Here is an 18,359-nt window from a genome sequence, read left to right on the forward strand (position 1 = left end):
TATCTATCTATCTATCTATCTATCTATCTATCTATCTATCTATCTATCTATCTATCTATCTATCTATATACATTTCCTTCACAGGCTATAGCCTCCTTGAGGGCAGGGAATGTTTTCATCATTGTCTTTTTATCACTAGAGGCTAGTACAATGCCCAGCACATAGTAACCAGTACTTAATTTAGAAACTTTTTTTAAATGCTGAAGCCAAAGGTCTTTCTCTTTCTTCCCACAGTATTACAAAGAACACAGAATTATCCCTTTGAAAGACAACTTGAAGGGTACTCAGGAGTCTTTAGGGGAGGGGAGAGGTAGGGGAGGAGCTTGCTTTGCAATTTTGCAACTTTTGGAACTGGTCCAGATTTCTCTCATCTTGACTTTTAAAGTTTTGAGGTTTGATTTATTTTGTTTTGTTTTGAAAGTCACATTTTCTAAAAACAAGTCTATGATAAGCAGAAAATGTTTTTTGGGTAATTTTGAAATAAGAACAATCAAAGCCTCCTCACCAGCAGGATCATTAGCCATCCCTATTACTGTTGGTGATGTTAATGTCTGCTACCTGTGAATCCTATTCTCAAGAGTTTGATAATAATTGACCATTGCTTATAATTTGGCCAAGTGAAGTAATTAGGTCTAGTGAATATACTGTTTTTTCTAATATCCTAATTTTCCTTTTCTTTCTCTAGCAAAAATAGGACCTCTATCTATCAGTGTGAAACAAAACAACAAATCAATACAGTTGACACTTCATGCTCCAGATTCACCCTATAAAAGAAAAAAAGGAGGAAACATATCAATACAGAATTATTATGAACTAGTATACAGAGTGTTTATAACTAATAATTCCCTAGACATGGTAAGTTGAATGTATGTGTAAGTTTTGACCTTTCCCCTCAGATAAAGAAACATAAAGCATTCAAATGACTTCCTTTTCTTTCCTTTCTCCAATTCAACATCATCAAGATTACCAAGAAAAAGATCTAATCTAGTGTATGACACAGTAATAACTACTTCTTTGTGAATTTCTTCATGTTCTCCGTATGTATGATATGCGGGGACAGAGTAGGTTCTTGTTGGAACCAGATAATTTCTAAATTCCCTCTAGTTCTAACTCCTATTATCCTAAATCAACCAAATTCCAAAGACTGCTAGATTTCAGAGTGAATTTTTTTGGTATTTTCCCAGAGCCATTCACACATCAAATCCTTGGAAAACTTCCATAGCTCAACATTGAGAGTTAGGCAAGGAAAGGCATTTTCCCTAGGATTTTTCCAATCTCCCATCAATAACTTTATTCAATTATTTCCTCTTTCCTGTGTTTTTTTAAAAATTCTTGTATGAGTGTGAATTTCATGTGTCCTTTTAATCTCCATGTATAATTGATCTGATTTTATTGGAACCATAGTGAATAATGTCTTTGTGAAGTCCACATTACAGTCTACTTTGTCCCCCTTTCATGACAAAGCAAAAGGTATATGAAGGCACCAATGACAAGGTTGAAGTGGATATGATGCCTGGCTCCAACAACTGTGTAGTTGCAGAAATATATTTGCCTGAACTAGACCGAAGCAGTATGAGCACTGAAATCTGTACCTTCATGGCTCCAGAAAAATGGTATGCATGTTAGATAAGACTGTGAGGATTTGGGTTCTAAGTACAATGTCCCATATTTTTAAAAAATTTAATATTCAAGTTTTTATTTTAGTATCTTTCAAAACTTCATTTGGAGTACCAATACCAGGGAGAAGAGCTTTGGAATTGAAAAGGGAGATGAGAAGCAGGCCCTCTTGTGAACCATTCTTTGTAATTTAAACCTTGTATATATAATTGTAGACCTTGTCACCACTAAGAATACCCTTCCAGGAAGGCAAAATCAGTTTTAAATGACCAAGAAATAGTAGGGATTTAATAAATGATGAGTAAATGAAATTATGGATGAAATGAGTGAATGAATGAATACACACAGCACTGGAGATTACTCTGAGGCCATCTACTTAGGCTTTTTATTAAACCTGGTGCTTTGGAAAAGATAGATATGATAACAAAGCTACTTCTACACTAGTGACTACACTTAAAAATACTCTCTTCCCTATTACAAGATATTTCTTTCAAATGAATAGAAATTTGACCTTCTAACCCAGCATCTCAAAGAGCAAAAAATAGGAGCAATTTTCTTGTGTCTTCTGGATAAGGTACTAAGAATTTGAATACAGAGAATTAATAAATATTCTTTTCTTTTTCCAAAGATACAGAAGACAGCCCTCTCAGGAATGCCAACAGCATATAAACTGATGGAATCTGATAGTCCAGAAGATTGCTCTGACTTGAAGATGGTAGTTACAAAATCCTGGTAGAAATGATCAAGCAAAATTCAAAATTGCTATTTGTCTGTCTTTATAAATGTGTATTTTAACTGCTAAAAGTATAGGAGTGAATATGTGAAAGAAAACAGTTGTTTGTCATTATCCTGAGAAATCTTTTTAATAAAAAATTTATCTTTTTTTCTTTTCAGCAAGTCAATTGGGGTTAAGTGACTTGCCCAAGGTCACACAGCTAGTAAGTGTCAAGTGTCTGGTCTGAGACTGGATTTGAACTCAGGTCCTCCTGACTCCAGGGCTGGTGCTCTATCCAGTGCACCATCTAGCTGCCCCAAGATTTATCTTTTTTTTTTAATAAATCTTTTAACAGCTCTTATTTTAAAAATTTCTTAGAAAGGGGGAAAGGACCTATTTGTACAAAAATACTTATAGCAGCTCCTTTTGCTGTGGCTGAGAATTGGAAATCAAGTTATAGTATCTGATTGTGATGGAATATTATTGTGCTATAAGAAATGACAAATAGGATGATTTAAAAAAAACCTGGAAAGAGTTACATGAACTGATGCAAAGTGAAGTGAGCAGAACCAGGAGAAACATTGTACACAGTAAAAGCAATATTGTACCATGAAGAACTGTGAATAACTTAGCTATTCTTAGTAATATAATAATCCAAGAAAATCCCAAAGGACTAATAATAAAGCAAACTATCCACCTCCAGAGGACGAACTGACATTGTCTGAATATAGATTGAGGCATGCTATTTTTCACTTTCTTTCTTTCATTCTTTTTTCTTTATTTAAATCTTCTTGTACAAAATGACTAATATGGAAACGTTTTATGAGATTTCACATGTATAACCTATGTCTGATTGCTTACTGTCTCAGGATGGGGGGAGAGGAGGGAGGGAGGGACACAATTTGGAACTTAAACCTTTCCAAAAAAATTTTTTTAATTGCTTTAATGTATAATTAGGAAAAACTGAAATATTATATATTTTAAAAAATAAATAAAATGTTGAACCTTTTAGTTTCATTTTTATTTTATGACTGGACCTAATACTAATTCTGAGTACTACATCTGGACTCAAGAACAATTGATTTCAAATCCTCTACTTACTAGCCATATGATCTTAGGCAAGTCACTTCACCTGTCTCCATTTCTTCAACTATAAAATTGGAATAATTGCACCTACCTCCCAAGATTATTGTGAGGATCAAGTGAGAAAATATATTTGAAAAGTGCATTGCGACTCACCAACTCACCCTCTGTAGAGGTGGGAGGTCTATAGGTGTTGCATATTACATGTGTTTGGTTGTACATTTACTGGTTGTGCTAATTTTTCCCCTCTTCTTTTTATTTTCTTCTCTTTTTTTGTCTTTAAAAATACTATTTGTTATATGGGTTGGCTCTCTGGGAGGGAGAGGGGAGGCAAACTGGGGAAAACTATGATGATATAAAAAACAACAACAAAATTAATAAAAATATTTTAAAGTGCTTTGCAAACCTTAAAGCACTATATTAATGCTAGTGATGATGATGATGTCCCAGTATATCCAAATGAAGTGCTTGAGGAGCCATCAGTCCGTATCAACAATTTTGGATAGCTCTTTGGTGACTTAGGATGATTCTAGAAGCTGTCTCTTAGTCACACTTCTTAATGGTCTTCCATAGTCATAGGTTCTGAATCTCAATAGCATCCTTGAAGTTCTTGGATATTTACAAAGTTAACAGACTTTTTGAGAGTCCAAATGCTTGTACTCAGCCCCAAATATATAGTAATACAGATTTGACATGCAAACAAAATGTTATAAAGTTCCTCTAACTCCTACCAGCTTTGGTGCTTATTACCTACCTAAATCCAAAGAAAATTAGAAAAGAAAGAAAAATAAAGTAATAATTAAAAATAAACTGGAACAAAAAAAAATTCCCAAGGGATACATAGGACCATCCAACTGTAGGTCTGGACTCATCCTATACTAGGACAAATAGACTACCTAAAAAACAAAAAAACAAAACAAAAAGAAACAAAAAAAACCGACAAGCTTAAATGATCCCCAAAGGTGTGGGGCTCTGAAAAAGCAACTAAGCGTGTGTTTGATGGGAAATCAACACCTGACACTTCAATCAGCTGTTGCCCTCACTCAGAAAGAGCAGAGCTGATACTATTTAAAGCAAAACTGGAGTGGGGCAGTGTTGGGGGTGAGGAAGAATTTGCTCATGGTCCAATTGAATTCTTCCCAACTGCTCTGTGAATTTATTCTAAGCTGGTGACTATTTATTTAGATGGAGAAAATCTGGTCCCTGCAGTGTCTGATGCTTTAGTCATTTATGAGATCATGATTAGGAATGTGAAGAAACCTGAGGCCACCTAGCCCAAGTCATTCATTTTACAGAAACTGAAAGGTTAAGGGGTTTGCCCAAGCTGACATGAAAAGTTAGAGGCAGGATTTGAACCCAGAAACACTCCAAATACAGTTCCCCATCCACTGAATCACACAGTCTTATTCATTCAATAAGCTTTTTAAAGTATCTACTATGTGCCATGAATTCTGCTAAGTGTGGGGTAGGGGTAGGGGAGTGTTTTACAAAGTCAAAAACAAAACAGTCCTTGACATCAGGAACCTTACATTCTATAGAAGGGAGAGAACACATAAACAGACAAGGAAACACAAAATCTATATGAAATGAATACAAAGTCATTTCTAGAGGCAAAGGAGAGGGGTAAGGGGGAGGGTGGTAGCAGAATCGACCTTGTGTGGAAGGTGTTATTGAAGCTGACCCTTTAAGGAAACTAAGCAGAGGTATGAAGTACACCGCAGTCATGGGGAAAAGTCTATGCAAATAAATGGAAATACAAGAGATAGAATGTTGTGAACAGGAAAAAACAATTTGAAAAGTTTGGCCAAAATCTAGAGAATGTTAGGCAAGTAATGTGTAGTAGGCTAAAACAAGATTGTGAAAGACTTCAAATACCAAACAGAATAGTTTCTTGCCTCTGGCAATCCAGGAAGGCAATAGAGAGCCATAGAACTTTCAGGAGCAAGGGAGCATGATCAGATATGTGCTTTAGGAATATCTGTTTGGATGGATGAATTGGAAAGGGGTAGATGCAAGATGATCAAATAGTAGGGTATTGTAATAGACAAGCAATGAGGGCTTAAATTAGAGTGGGTAGTTTGGTGAAAGGAGAGAAGGGGCCAGATGCCAAAAATGGCACGCAGGTAGAATCAACAATTTGCTCACGAAGCCTCTTTTAGAATCCTACTTTCCCCAGGAGTATGCTCAGGTAGCACTAAGCTTGAACTATTAGAATGCCATTGACTCACTGGGAAGATGAAAGTAGTAAGTCACCATTATGATGATCTAATGAACAACCAGGAAGACATTTCTTTCCCTGCTGCTTATTGTACACTTCCCTCCCATCCATGCATTTCACAGAAGCCTCGTGTTTACACACCATGAATATTTTCTTTGAGAAAAATGGAAAAGATCTGCAATGATTTTTACGCACAACTGTCTTCACCATCAAGGACAATGGAACCTTCATACTTGAATTCTAATATCACACTCCCACATGTGCTTATAAGGGACATAGAAGTGATACCAAAGAAAACAAACAAATGAAAAAAAGGAACAAGAAAAAAAAAAGCTAGATCATACCAGCAAATCCAATGTAAATAAAGAAGATTCATGCTAGAAGTGACATAATTGGGATGGCGTTGAAGGATTGATTCATAAGTTATTAGAAGGAGAGTAAGATACAAAAGGATTAGGAAAAAAATCTCTCCATTGCTGAATCGGGAATAGTGTGTTGTGGTTCCATGTTCTCCTTACATTTCACAGGTCCTCTGACTCAACTAAGGTTGTATCATTTTCCTTTGGTTTGCAGCCATATTTCCTTCTGTTGTAAATGTTTTCCCTGTTGATTTATCTGCTTGTAGTCAAGATCTTTGAGTTTTCTTCCTGAGATCATTGGTAATTTCAATCTTTTTTTCCCTCTGATTTTCTCTTATTCACTTTCTGACTCTGTCTACTCTAATGGTGGTTCCCTTGGAGGCTAGATCTTAAAGCATTTCAGTCTCCTCCCATGTTGGGCAATTCATGGTTCACCAGCATAGGTCTCTGCTCCAAGTAACTTCTGGGTGGTTAGACCTTGCCCCAGCTGAATGTTGTGTTCATTTTGCATACAATTCTCTTACACACACACACACACACACACACACACACACACACACACACACACAGAGTGTTCTGGTTCTAACATCCTGTCCTGCTCTCTCTCTGAGCTCAGGCTGGGGGGTTATTTGCTTCTGAAGCTGAAGCTTACAGCTTTGCAGCACTGGTGCTGTGTAGTTTTCTGTCCCAGCATCGTACCAGCAGAACCACTAAACGGATGCTGTGGAGTTGTGGCTCCCAGTAGGCTTTTGATCCTAAAGGGCAGCTGCCTGCTATACTGGCTGTCTGTCAGTGCCGAGGCAAGCTTCCACAGCCTGGAGCTGGGCTTTCTATGGTACTGGAAAGAGGGAAGTGGTATCAGATTATAGGGTTGAATTTTGTTACAAGTCTCAACTATGTGTCAGGTTTTTGGGTCTGCTAGTGCAGCCACACTGTCAGTAGCATGGAAAGGGAATGAGTGAGTGAGCTTAAGGTCAATGAGAGTCACTTCATGGCTTGTTGGGTTTTTCTTAAACCTTATTTTGGATTCTTGATGTCCTAAACCATGGAGACAACTGACAATCTTTGGTATATAATTTCTGTTTTGGAGAGCTTTGAAAGGTCATGGACATAAGAAAATATGTCTAGTCCTCCATCTTCTTGCTCAAGTAACCCAGAAATCAACTAACAATGTATTGATTGTTTTGGTTTTTAAAAAAAACCAAACAAACAAACCCAAAACCGTACCTCTTATTAGTTTGATTATTTTTGTGTATATGTCAGGTTTTGTTTATTTGTATATGTGCATATCTGTCGCAACTTGTGATTTCAACCATGAAATGAACTCCAGGAGAGTAGCCTGGGACAGTAATTGGTTGAGTTACTAGCCTATGGTCAGACAACTAAAATCCAAGTCTCTCTGACTTAAAGTTCCATCCTGTATCTGATAGAGGATGAGGTTGCCTCTTACAGTTTCTAGTTACTCCAAAAGAACTATCTACCAATAACTGGACCACTTTTGGTAATTTGAGAATAAAGCTGTGTGTTTGCATATGGAATTGTGACATCATATATGCGTAAGTTCTCAAATAATTATCTGAATCATATGGGCTCCATCTTATCCATTTCCTCAAAATATTTCTCATGACATAATGCTTCCTTTGCACCTGCAAAGAAACCACAAAGACCAGCATCTTTTTTCAGTTTACTCTCTAAAACAAAAGCAACCCCCAACCTCTGATATCACCACTGCCCAGACACACACACACACACACACACACACACACACACACAGTCCAACTTCATTTTTGGAGTTAGAAACATTTTAAGACCAACTGTCAAAAAGAACAATGAGAACAATCTATATTGCAATTTAGTATGCAATCAGGTAATGTGTGTGTCTTTAATAAAAATAAAAAGATAAAGAAAATACTAATAATTTGAGGCTTGAAGGGACCTATGTATTTGACAAAACCAAAAGAATGAAAATAAAAACATCCAGGTCAAATTTAGTGTCCAAAACCACTTTCCAAATCTTTAAAGGTAGCTTAAAATAACTTTTTTTTCAAAGACTAAAGGTCAGTTCCCATTTCATCATAACAGGAAGTCAGAGTTTATTTAGGGACTCAGTATGGTCTTACCTAGCATTTCCCAGGTGATTAACTATGAAATAATACTAGTGTGGTATATGAAGTAAGAGTTGTTAGCACACATAATAATATTGAGCATAGGTTTTGAGGTGGCATGGTGGGAGTGGGGCGGGGGGAGGACTGAAAGGAGGAAAAAATTTATATTTCCAATTTACTTACAGGAGCCTTGAGATGTCAAGGGCTTTGGGCCAGTTAGCACAGCTTGACAGGGGTAGTATGGGAGGTAGGCTAGGAGTGCTGACTGAGCTCAAGGTCAATGAGAGTCAGTTCATGAATTTATTTGTTGTTTTTTTTTTAACTTTCTTTTGGATTCTGGGTATCCTAGACCTTGGAGATAGCTAATATTGGAGGACTGCTGTTCTGATGTTTTTTTCCTATAATTGGTGTCCAAACCTAATATGATCAACCAACAATCAAATAATAATTATTCCTGCAAATCATGAGGGTCAATATTTTAAAGAAATAGAAGAAATTAAACTTCCTTATTACCCTACTGTCAAAAGACAAGACAAAAAAGATCTATACCATACATCTATTATATTCTGCTGAGGTCAGACCATACCTGGAGTAGTGCATTCAGGACTGGGTGCCATATTTTAGAAAAGACATTGACAAACAGAAGCATGTCCAGAAGAGGGTGGTGATGAAGATCAGAGAGAACTGGAAACCACGCTACAAGAAGATTGTTGAAGCATCGCAGAATGTTTGGCCTGAAGAATGGGACAACATTATTATCTTTAAATATTTGAAAGGCTGCCTGGAAATTTTGCCTGGGCCCAAAGGGTATATACAAGAGCAATGAGTGGAAATTTCCAAAAGTCAGATTTTGGACTAATACACAGAAGAGTTTCCTAACAGTTAGGAGTCCTGCCTCCCATTTCCTATCCCCTTTAGCTTCCTGTTAACTTATTGTCTTGCTCCGTGAGAATGTAAACCCCTGGTGAATAGGGATTGTGTTTTTTACTTTATATTCCCAACATTTAGAACAGTGCTTTGCTAGCCAGTTAGCTGGCATTTATATAGCACTTTAAAGTCTGCAAAGACCTTTACAAATAGTAACTAATTTGATCTTTACAACAACCCTAGGATATAGGTACTATTATTATCCACATTTTCCAGTTGAGGAAACTGAGGCAAATAGAGGTTAAGTGACTTCCAGGATCACATAACTGCTAAATATCTGAGGCTGGATTTGAACTCAGGTCTTCTTGACTCCAAGTCCAGCACTCTATCTTCTGTGTCACCTAGTTGTCTTATAGTACATGCTAGCTGGCACAAAATAAGTGCTTAATAAATGTTCTATCTAATGGCCAAACATGGAAAGGGCAACCCCAGGAGATAATAGAGATTCCCCGCCTCTAGAGGTCTTCAAGCAGAGGCTAAATGATTAATTGCTATAAATATGATTCTGTTCAGGTATAGCCTATACCTCAGCAATATTCAGTTTTGAACTTCTATCCTTCCGTGATATGTAGATCTGTCACCTAACCATTCCTAAAGTATGCATGCTAAGAATGGAGTGGAAGCAAAAGGCAAAATTTTTCTTAAGTGCAGTGCTGGGGAGGTTTTAGAGTTCAGAATCCTTTCTACAGTTAACAAGTTATCTTGCCAAGGATTTCATTTTCTCTAGGTTGTTCTCAGGCGTATGTGATGGATGAATTCTGGAGAAGCCCTGTAATGAGCCTTCATGCAAAAATGCCAATGTTGAAGTCTCCAAAATTTCTTGGCAAAGAACTGGAGCCTAGGTGGTGGACCTGCTTCATAGTAATTAGATGATTCTTGATTTCTATGCCTGCTTTAGCTATAATGACAATAGGTCCTTTGATAATCCTCCATCTAGGCACCATTACGGCAGAGATCACAAAAATGTAGACACACACACACACACACACACACACACCCCTCTAAAAGTGGTGGAAGAGGGTACAAAAATGCATATTTCACATATACCCAGTTTTAAAAGTCTAAAATATATGGATACATAAATTATATATATGATTTTTAACCCTTTTAAGCAGATATCAACACTTAAATACTTAGCCGAATCTGTACTCTATACTTAACATATGAGAAAATTTATATTAGCATCCATTAGGAAGAAGAGAAATGCCATTATGCTGGCACCAGTTTCCTGCCTTTGGTGCAAGTCAAGAAATGACATTTGATCACGCTACATCTCTGCCTAGTTGTCTGCCTTCCTTGAGAAGAGGAGAAACATCATTTCATAGAATACCACCTGCTAAAGACCATAGCTTGAAAAGGCCAAGGTTCCCCACTGTATCCTGGGCCATCTCCAGTTATCCTGATCCATATCTGTCCACTGAAACCAGATGGCTCTGGAGGTGAAAGTGAGGCTGGTAACTTTGCACAGCCCTCCCTCACTTAAATCCAATTCACTTGCGTGTCATGGAATCACATCCCCGACGTCGTGGTCCTCTTCGAGAACAAAGGACAAACAGCAGCAGCAGCATCCTCCCTTCCAGGAAGAGGAGAAAGATCATTCCATCCAGTCTCCTTCCTTGAGGAAAGGGGAGCAACACAATTCCTTCAGCTCCCAGCACTTGTCCTCAAGTTTGAATTGCCTAAGGCCCGGAGAGATTACTATGGTCATTTATTAATGTGTATTGGTTAGCATGTATTCTGATCCACCACCCTATGTCTTAGTCAATGCCAGATTGTTTTCATGATTACCACTTTGTAATATAGTTTGAGATCTAGTACTGTCAGGTCACCTTCCTTCACACTTTTTTCAACAATTTCCTTTATATACTTGACCTTTTGTTTCTTCTTCTAGATAAATTTTATTATTTTTTCTATAAAATAATATAAAATAATTTTGGTAGTTTGATCGGTATGGCACTGAATAAGTAAATTAATTTAGGTAGAATTGTCATTTTAACTATATTAGCTCAGCCTACCCATGAGCAATTAATATTTATCCAATTCTTCAGATCTGTCTTTATTCATGTGAAAAGTGTTTTGTAATTGTGTTCATATAGTTCTCAGGTTTGCCTTGGCAGGTAGATTTCCAAGTGATTTATATTGTCTGCAGTTATTTTAAGTGGACTTTCTCTTTCTATCTCCTCCTGTTGGAATTTGTTTGTAATATATAGAAATGCCAATGATTTATGTGGCTTTATTTTACATCCTGTAAATTTGCTAAAGTTGTTCATTGTTTCAGGTAGTTTGTTTAGTTGATCAATTGATTCTCTAGGATTCTCTAAATATACCATCATATTATCTGCAAATAGTGATACTTTTGTTTCCTCATTGCTTACTCTAATTCTTTCCATCTCTTTTTCTTCTTTTATTGCTCCAGCTAGCATTCCTAGCACAATATTGAATAATAGTGGTGATAGCAGTGGTGATTGCTTAACCCCTGATCTTATGGGAAAGGCTTCTAGCTTATGCTCATTATAGATAATGTTTGCTGATGGTTTTAGACAGATGCTACTTATCATTTTAAGGAAGGTTCTATTTATTCTTATAATTTCTAGTGTTTTTAATAGGAATGAGTGTTGTATTTTGTCCAAAGATTTTTCTGCATCTGTTGAGATAATCATATGATTTTTGTTGTTTTTGTTATTGACATAATCATATATGCTGATAGTTTTCCTAATATTGAACCAGCACTGCATTCCCAATATGAATCCGACCTAGTTAAAATGTATGATCTTAGTGATATATTGCTGCAATCTCCTTGATATTTTATTTAAATTCTTTGAATCAATATTCATTAGTGAAACTAATCTGTAATTTTCTTTATCTGTTTTGGCTCTATGTGGTTTAGATATCAGCCCCATATTTGTGTCATAAAAGGAATCTGGTAGGACTCACTCTTGTTTTGTCTATTTTTCCAAATAGTTTGTATAATATTGGAATTAATTGTTTTTTTAAATATTTGGTAAAATTCATTTGTGAATCCATCTGGTTCTAGGAATTTTTTCTTAGGGAGCTCATTTATGGCTTCTTGAACTTCTTTTTCTAAGAGAGGGTTATTTAAGGATTCTATTTCCTCTTCTGTCAATTTGAGCAATTTATATTTTTGTAAATATTCATTCATTTCACTTAGATTGTCAGATTTTTTGGTATATAATTAGGCAAAATAGCTCCTAATAATTGCTTTACTTTCATCTTCATTAGTGGTACATTCACCCTTTTTATTTTTTATATTGGTAATTTGGTTTTCTTCTTTTTTATATCAAATTAACCAATAGTTTATCTAGCTTGTTGTTTTTTCATAAAACCAGCTTCAAGTTTTATTTATTAGTTCATTTTTTTAGTAGTAAATTTATAAAATCAGTAGCAGCCTACTTTTGCTGTTTAGTCATTTCCATGTGACCCCTTTTAGGGTTTTCTTGGCAGAGGTGCTGGAGTGGTTTGCTATTTCCTTCTCAACCTCATTTTAAAAGAGAGAAAACTGGGGCAAACAACTTGCCCAGGGTCATATAGCTAGTGTCTGAGGTTGGATTTGAACTCAGGGAGATGAGACTTCCTGACTCTAAATCTGGCACTCCTATCCACCACACCACCAAGCCACATAAACTCGAAGGGGAAATATTTCTCTCATAACAAGGATAACATTTTTTTTCAAACCCCAATGCCTACTTCAATGTCTGGATTGTGATATGCTTATGAATTACTTGTCTAGTTGAAATGAATTGAGTACTCACAAGTCTTGCAATGTAGGCAGTGCAATTATTACTCTTCTTAATTTTAGAAATGAAGAAACTGAATCTCAGAGGAGTTAAGAAATTTGCCAGGGTACCCATAGCAATCTTAATGTCAGAATTAGGAAAAAAAACTCAGGCCTCCTGACTCATAATCTAATGCGCTTTACACTATATCATTCCCAGATGGAAGTGTTGATTTTGGCAGCCTTGACAAAGATATTTTTGTGTGTTCTGGATCATTTTTTTAAGCCATTCATCTGTCTGAATTTGGAGTCCACAAACCTGTGTTTGAATGCGGATTCCAGTCTTTACTAGCTGTGTAAACCTAGTCAAATCACTTAACCTCCATAAGCCTCTGATTCATCATCTATAGAGTAGGGATAATCGCATTTGCACTACCTACTTCATAAGGATATTGGGAGGAAATGTCTTTGTAAATCTTAAAGAACTATCTAAAAGGCAACAATACGAGCTACCATGCAGAAGGCAGCCTAGTGAACACAAAGGGAAAGAAGATACAGTCTGTGCCCACAGTACACCTAGTTGATAAGCTAAATAAATAATACGACGTAGGAAAAAAAGGTGAAAAAAATCAGAGGACCTGGATTCAAATCTTGTCTCTGGCATGAGCTATACAACCTTGGGTTAGTCACTTAACTGACTCTTACCTTAGTCACTGGTCATCTGTAAAATGAAGAGTTGGGCTAGATGACCTCTGAGGCCCCTTCCAGAATGATGGTCCTTTGATCTGAAATGCCATGGGAGGGTCTCAGACAACATGCCATGGGGACATTCATCCAGGCAGTCTTTTGAATCTGTAGTCCATTAAGTACGGGTTAAAAGAATGTCTTAGGGCAGCACTGTGCCCCACAATGACTTTATTTCCTGAGGAGAAGGAGAACTGTTCTTAACTTGGAGAGGAAATTTTTATTTCCATGAGCACGTCTTCAATTAGAGGAACACAATGAGATGGATTTTCAGAAATAAACAGAAATGAGCAGCTCAGGAAGTCAGCAGTGTTTAGAATGCCTCATCCAGCTGTGCTGGTCTTCTTTCAAGTCTCAGCTAGCAACAGTGGAAGCATCACACAGATCTTTAATTCTAAGAACGTGTCAGTATTCAGGACTGTGCAGAGGAGTGCATTACTAATGGGCTAAAAGTCCCCACAAGGGGAATTCTGTCTGACTAATCTATTAGAGCTCTTTGTGGGCTGTGGGTGATAAAGAACCAGTGCTTATGTTAGAGCCAGGCTTTCAGATAGTCTTGAACAAAGCAGGATGGGTGGTACTACTTCTTTGCCTACAGGAACCTGGATTAGCTAACTGCTAGATGGAACAAAAGACCAAGCTACACAGGCTTTCCCCCCAGAAAGATGGTGAGACTGGAGTTTTCTTAGCATTTATGTGAAATGGGTTTTATTGAAACTCTTTAGGAATAATATGGAGGAGGGACTACATGGTAAAAACTCCAGCTTTACAGATTACACTGACCTCTTTTCTTCTGGAAGGCAAATAGGTAATGCAGTAGAATTAAAAGGGGACTGGATTTGGTGTGCAGATGTAACAGATAAAATAAGGTAAACTGAGGGACAAAGTTCCTGGGATGATCAATTTATTAGTAAAGCATGAATTTACCAATAAACAGGATCTCAACTTCCTTAGCAAAGTGAAGACCCCAAATAAGAAAGATTCTTCTCTTTGGGGATTACAGAACAAAACAAGATTTCATGGAAGAGACAGGTTATGATTGGTTACAAGAGCTCAATATCATGAATAGTGAAATCAGTGATTGGTTACAGAGCTGAGGCATGACAATATGATTGGTTGAAAATTGGGATGAGGGGCTAGTAACAATTCCCTCCCTCTGATTTATGATGAAAATGCTATCCAACCCTAGAGAAAGAACTGATGGTGTCTGAAGACAGATTAAAGCAACCTTGTTTACTTTATTTTTCTTAATTTTCTTTCACAACATGACTAGTATGGATATGTTTTGCATGACTACGTATAACCTATACCAAATTGCTCGTCTTCTTAATGGGGGGGAGGAAGAAAAGGAGAGAATTTGGAGCTCAAAGTTTTAAAAATGAATGTTAAAAATTGTTTTTACATGTAACTGGGGAAAAATAAAATACTAAATAAATTTTAAAAGTTAAAAAAGAGAAATTTGAAAAAATTCATGGGAGAAAATGAAAAGTGTAAAAGGAGACACATTGAACAATTTTATTCCTTCCTTGTTGAATTTAAACAATGTAACAGAAGTTCACAATTTCTTTCACAGATCAATTTCTTCTAATTATTTGCATTTAAAAATGAATATTTATTGATGGTTATTAATCTCACAGTAAAATATTTTTTAAAAATTCCCTCCTGTGACTAAGAAATGTTCATTGTTTGAGTTCACCTGCAGCGTCAGAGATAGTGGACCAGACATCCTTGATGTCCACCTGTATCCGTCAAGGACGGTAGATTTTCCTTGAGACAAGAATAGAATGGTGATTAGCTGGAGACCTGTATTTCTAAATTTAACTCATTGCAGGACTGCTGAATTTTTAGCTAAGTTCAGAGACAAGGAACCATGATTTAAGCAGTAATGGGACAAACTGAATTAATTATAAATAGGGTCATTTAAAAATGATATAGAATCAATCTTGATCATTTCACAGATGCCAATTTGCAATTTTCAAGTTATCTGACCTTGGACAATTCAGTTAAACTCTCTGATCCTCAGTTTATTTACCAGTGAAATGGGGTTAATCAACTAACAAATGAGCATTTATTAAGTATCTACTTCTACCAGGTGCTGCTGTGTTAAACAGCAGTGATACAAAGACAAAAAAATGAAACAATTTCTGTTTTGAAGGAGTTTGCATTTTATTAAGTGAAACAAGTTTACATGTAAGTGGTTTCTTTCCATTTCTATTTTACCCTTTGGATCTAAAATGTCAGGGCAGTTTTCCTTGATAATTTCTTGAAATTTGATGTCTAGGCTTTCTTTGATCATGGCTTTCAGGTAGTCCAATAATACTTAAATTACCTCTTCTCAATCTACTTTCCAAATCTGTTATTTTTCTGATAAGATATTTGACATTTCCTTCTATTTCTTAATTCTTTTGACTTTTTTTAGTTTCTTGATGTCTTATGGAATCATTAGCTTCCACTTGCCCAATTCTAATTAATTAAGAATTATTTTGTTATTATTTTATTTTATCATTTATTATATGATTTTATTTATTTATAAATTTTATTTTATTATTTTATTATTTATTAAAATAATTTTATTATTAATTAAGGAATTATTTTCTTTGTGAGATTTTGTACCTCTTTTTCCATTTGGCCAATTCTACTTTTTAAGGAGTTCTTTTCTTCAGTTAATTTTTCCCCCTTCAATTAATACGTTACTTTTTACTTTTTTAATTGATTAACTTATTTTTAGTTTTCAACAATCACTTCCATAAGCTTTTGAGTTTTAGATTTTCTCCCCCTCCCTTCTTGCTTCCCTCCCCAAGACAGTGTGTGATCTGATAGAAGCTCTACATATACATTCCTATTAAACATATTTTCACATTAGTCATGTTGTAAAGAAGAATTAGAACCAATAGGAGGAACCATAAGAAAGAAGAAACAAAACAAAAGAAAAAAAAAAGAGCAAATAGCTTGCTTCAATCTGCATTCAAACTCCATAGTTCTTTCTCTGGATGTGGATAGCATTTTCCATCATGAGACCTTTGGAGATGTCTTAGATCCTTCCATTGCTGAGAAGAGCTAAGTCTATCAAAGTTAGTCATTGCACAATATGGCTGTTACTATGTACAACGTTCTCCTGGTTCTGCTCATTTCACTCAGCATCAGTCTATACAAGTCTTTCCAGGTTTTTCTGAAGTCCACTTGCTAATCATTTCTTATAGCACAATAACATTCCATTACATTCATATACCACAACTTGTTCAGCCATTCCCCAATTGACGGACATCCCCTCAATTTCCAATTCTTTGCCACCATAGAAAGAACTGCTATAAATATTTTTGTACATGTGGATCTTTTTCCCATTTTTATGATCTCTTTGGGATATAGCCCTAGAAGTGCTATTGCTGGGTCAAAGGGTCTGCACAATTTTATAGCCTTTTGGGCATAGTTCCAAATTGCTCTCCAAAATGGTTGGATCAGTTCACAACTCCACCAACAATGCATTACTGTTCTAATTTTCCCACATCTCCAACATTTATCATTTTCCTGTTTTGTCATGCTAGCCAATCTAATAGGTATGATGTGGTACCTCAAAATTGTTTTGATTTGCAATAATGATTTAGAGCATTTTTTCTTCAGTGAATTTTTTTGTACCTTCTTTTCTGTTTGACCTATTATACTTTTTAAGAAGTTCTCTTTAGGCAGCTAGGTGGTGCGGTGGATAGAGCACTGGCCCTGAAGTCAGGAGGACCTGATTTCAAATCCAGCCTCAGACCAAACACTTGACACTTATTAGCTGTGTGACCCTGGGCAAGTCACTTAACCCCAACTGCTTAAGCAAAAAAAAAAAAAGTTCTCTTCAGTGCATTTTTGTGCCTCTTTTACTATTTGGCCAATTCTGTTTTTTAAGGTGTTATTTTCTTCAGTATTTTTTATGCCTCTCTTATCAAGCTATTAATTCTCCTTTCAAAATTTTCTGGCATCACTCTCATTTCCCCCCCTCAATTTTCCCTCTACCACTCATCTCTTTCTTTAAGTTTTCCAGAAATTCTTATTGAGTTTGGGTCCAATTGGCATTTTTCTTTGAGGTTTTTTCACATTGTTGTCTTCTTCTGAGTTTATGTCTTGGTCTTCCCTGCTACCATAATAGCTTTTTATGGTTAAATTCTTTTTTATTGTTGTTGTTCACTCATTTTTCCAGCCTATTTCTTGACTTTGAGTTTTATGTTAAAGTTGGGTTCTATTTACATAGAGGCGGGGAGACACTGCTCAGGCTTTCTCATGCTGTTTTCAGAGCTAGTTTCAAGGATCTGCAATTTTTTGGTGCTTTGGTATGATCCTGGGAGAAGTGTAGTCACTGCTCTCTTGGTCTGCACTCTGGTCGTTATTCAAGAAGGGTTCCTAGTCCCTTGCAGTCATAAGCCTGAGTTGTCCTCTTTGCTCCGAAACTGTGACCAGGGCCGCTAGTCCCTTATGATCAGCCACCAGTGCCTCTCTCCTCCCTGGAAGTGCATATGGGCAATAGAGTTTGCCAATCAGTGCCAGCTATACCCACTGTCAGCAAAGGGTTCTCTGCAATCTCTTTCTGACCAGTTTTCTGACTTCCTTCCTGCCTCTGAGCTGGGAGCTCCCCAAGCTGCTGCTGTTGTGGGTTAGAGCCATGGCTGTGTGTCTGGGTTCTGGACAGGCCTCTATCTCTGTGATACAAACTTCTGCTGACCTCTGAAGTCTGCCATCTTGGCTCTGCCCCCTACCATTTTTAAGTGGAATCTGCATCATTAACCTTTTCCCTCATCTCTTTCTTAAGCCTAGACAATCAATAGAATAAACCAAGCACTGATTGCCAGTGGTTGTCAATTTCTGACAATTTAACAATTGG

At 36.5% G+C, this 18,359-nt stretch overlaps 1 protein-coding gene across 2 annotated transcripts in view; it reads left to right on the plus strand.

Annotated features, from left to right (window-relative positions):
* The window catches only part of IL22RA2 (interleukin 22 receptor subunit alpha 2), a 12,815-nt gene extending 10,265 nt beyond the window's left edge, over positions 1-2,550 (plus strand). For both annotated transcript variants that reach the window (XM_027850602.1, XM_027850603.1), the window contains exons 4-6: positions 686-855; positions 1,465-1,613; positions 2,246-2,550. In XM_027850602.1, coding sequence (XP_027706403.1) covers positions 686-855; positions 1,465-1,613; position 2,246 — 320 coding nt within the window. In that variant the 3' untranslated portion in view covers positions 2,247-2,550. The remainder of the gene's footprint in view (positions 1-685; positions 856-1,464; positions 1,614-2,245) is intronic.
* Positions 2,551-18,359: the final 15,809 nt, after the last annotated feature.

Source organism: Vombatus ursinus, unplaced genomic scaffold (genome assembly GCF_900497805.2).
Source record: "Vombatus ursinus unplaced genomic scaffold, bare-nosed wombat genome assembly UNPS02009132.1, whole genome shotgun sequence".
Lineage (NCBI taxonomy): Eukaryota > Metazoa > Chordata > Mammalia > Diprotodontia > Vombatidae > Vombatus > Vombatus ursinus.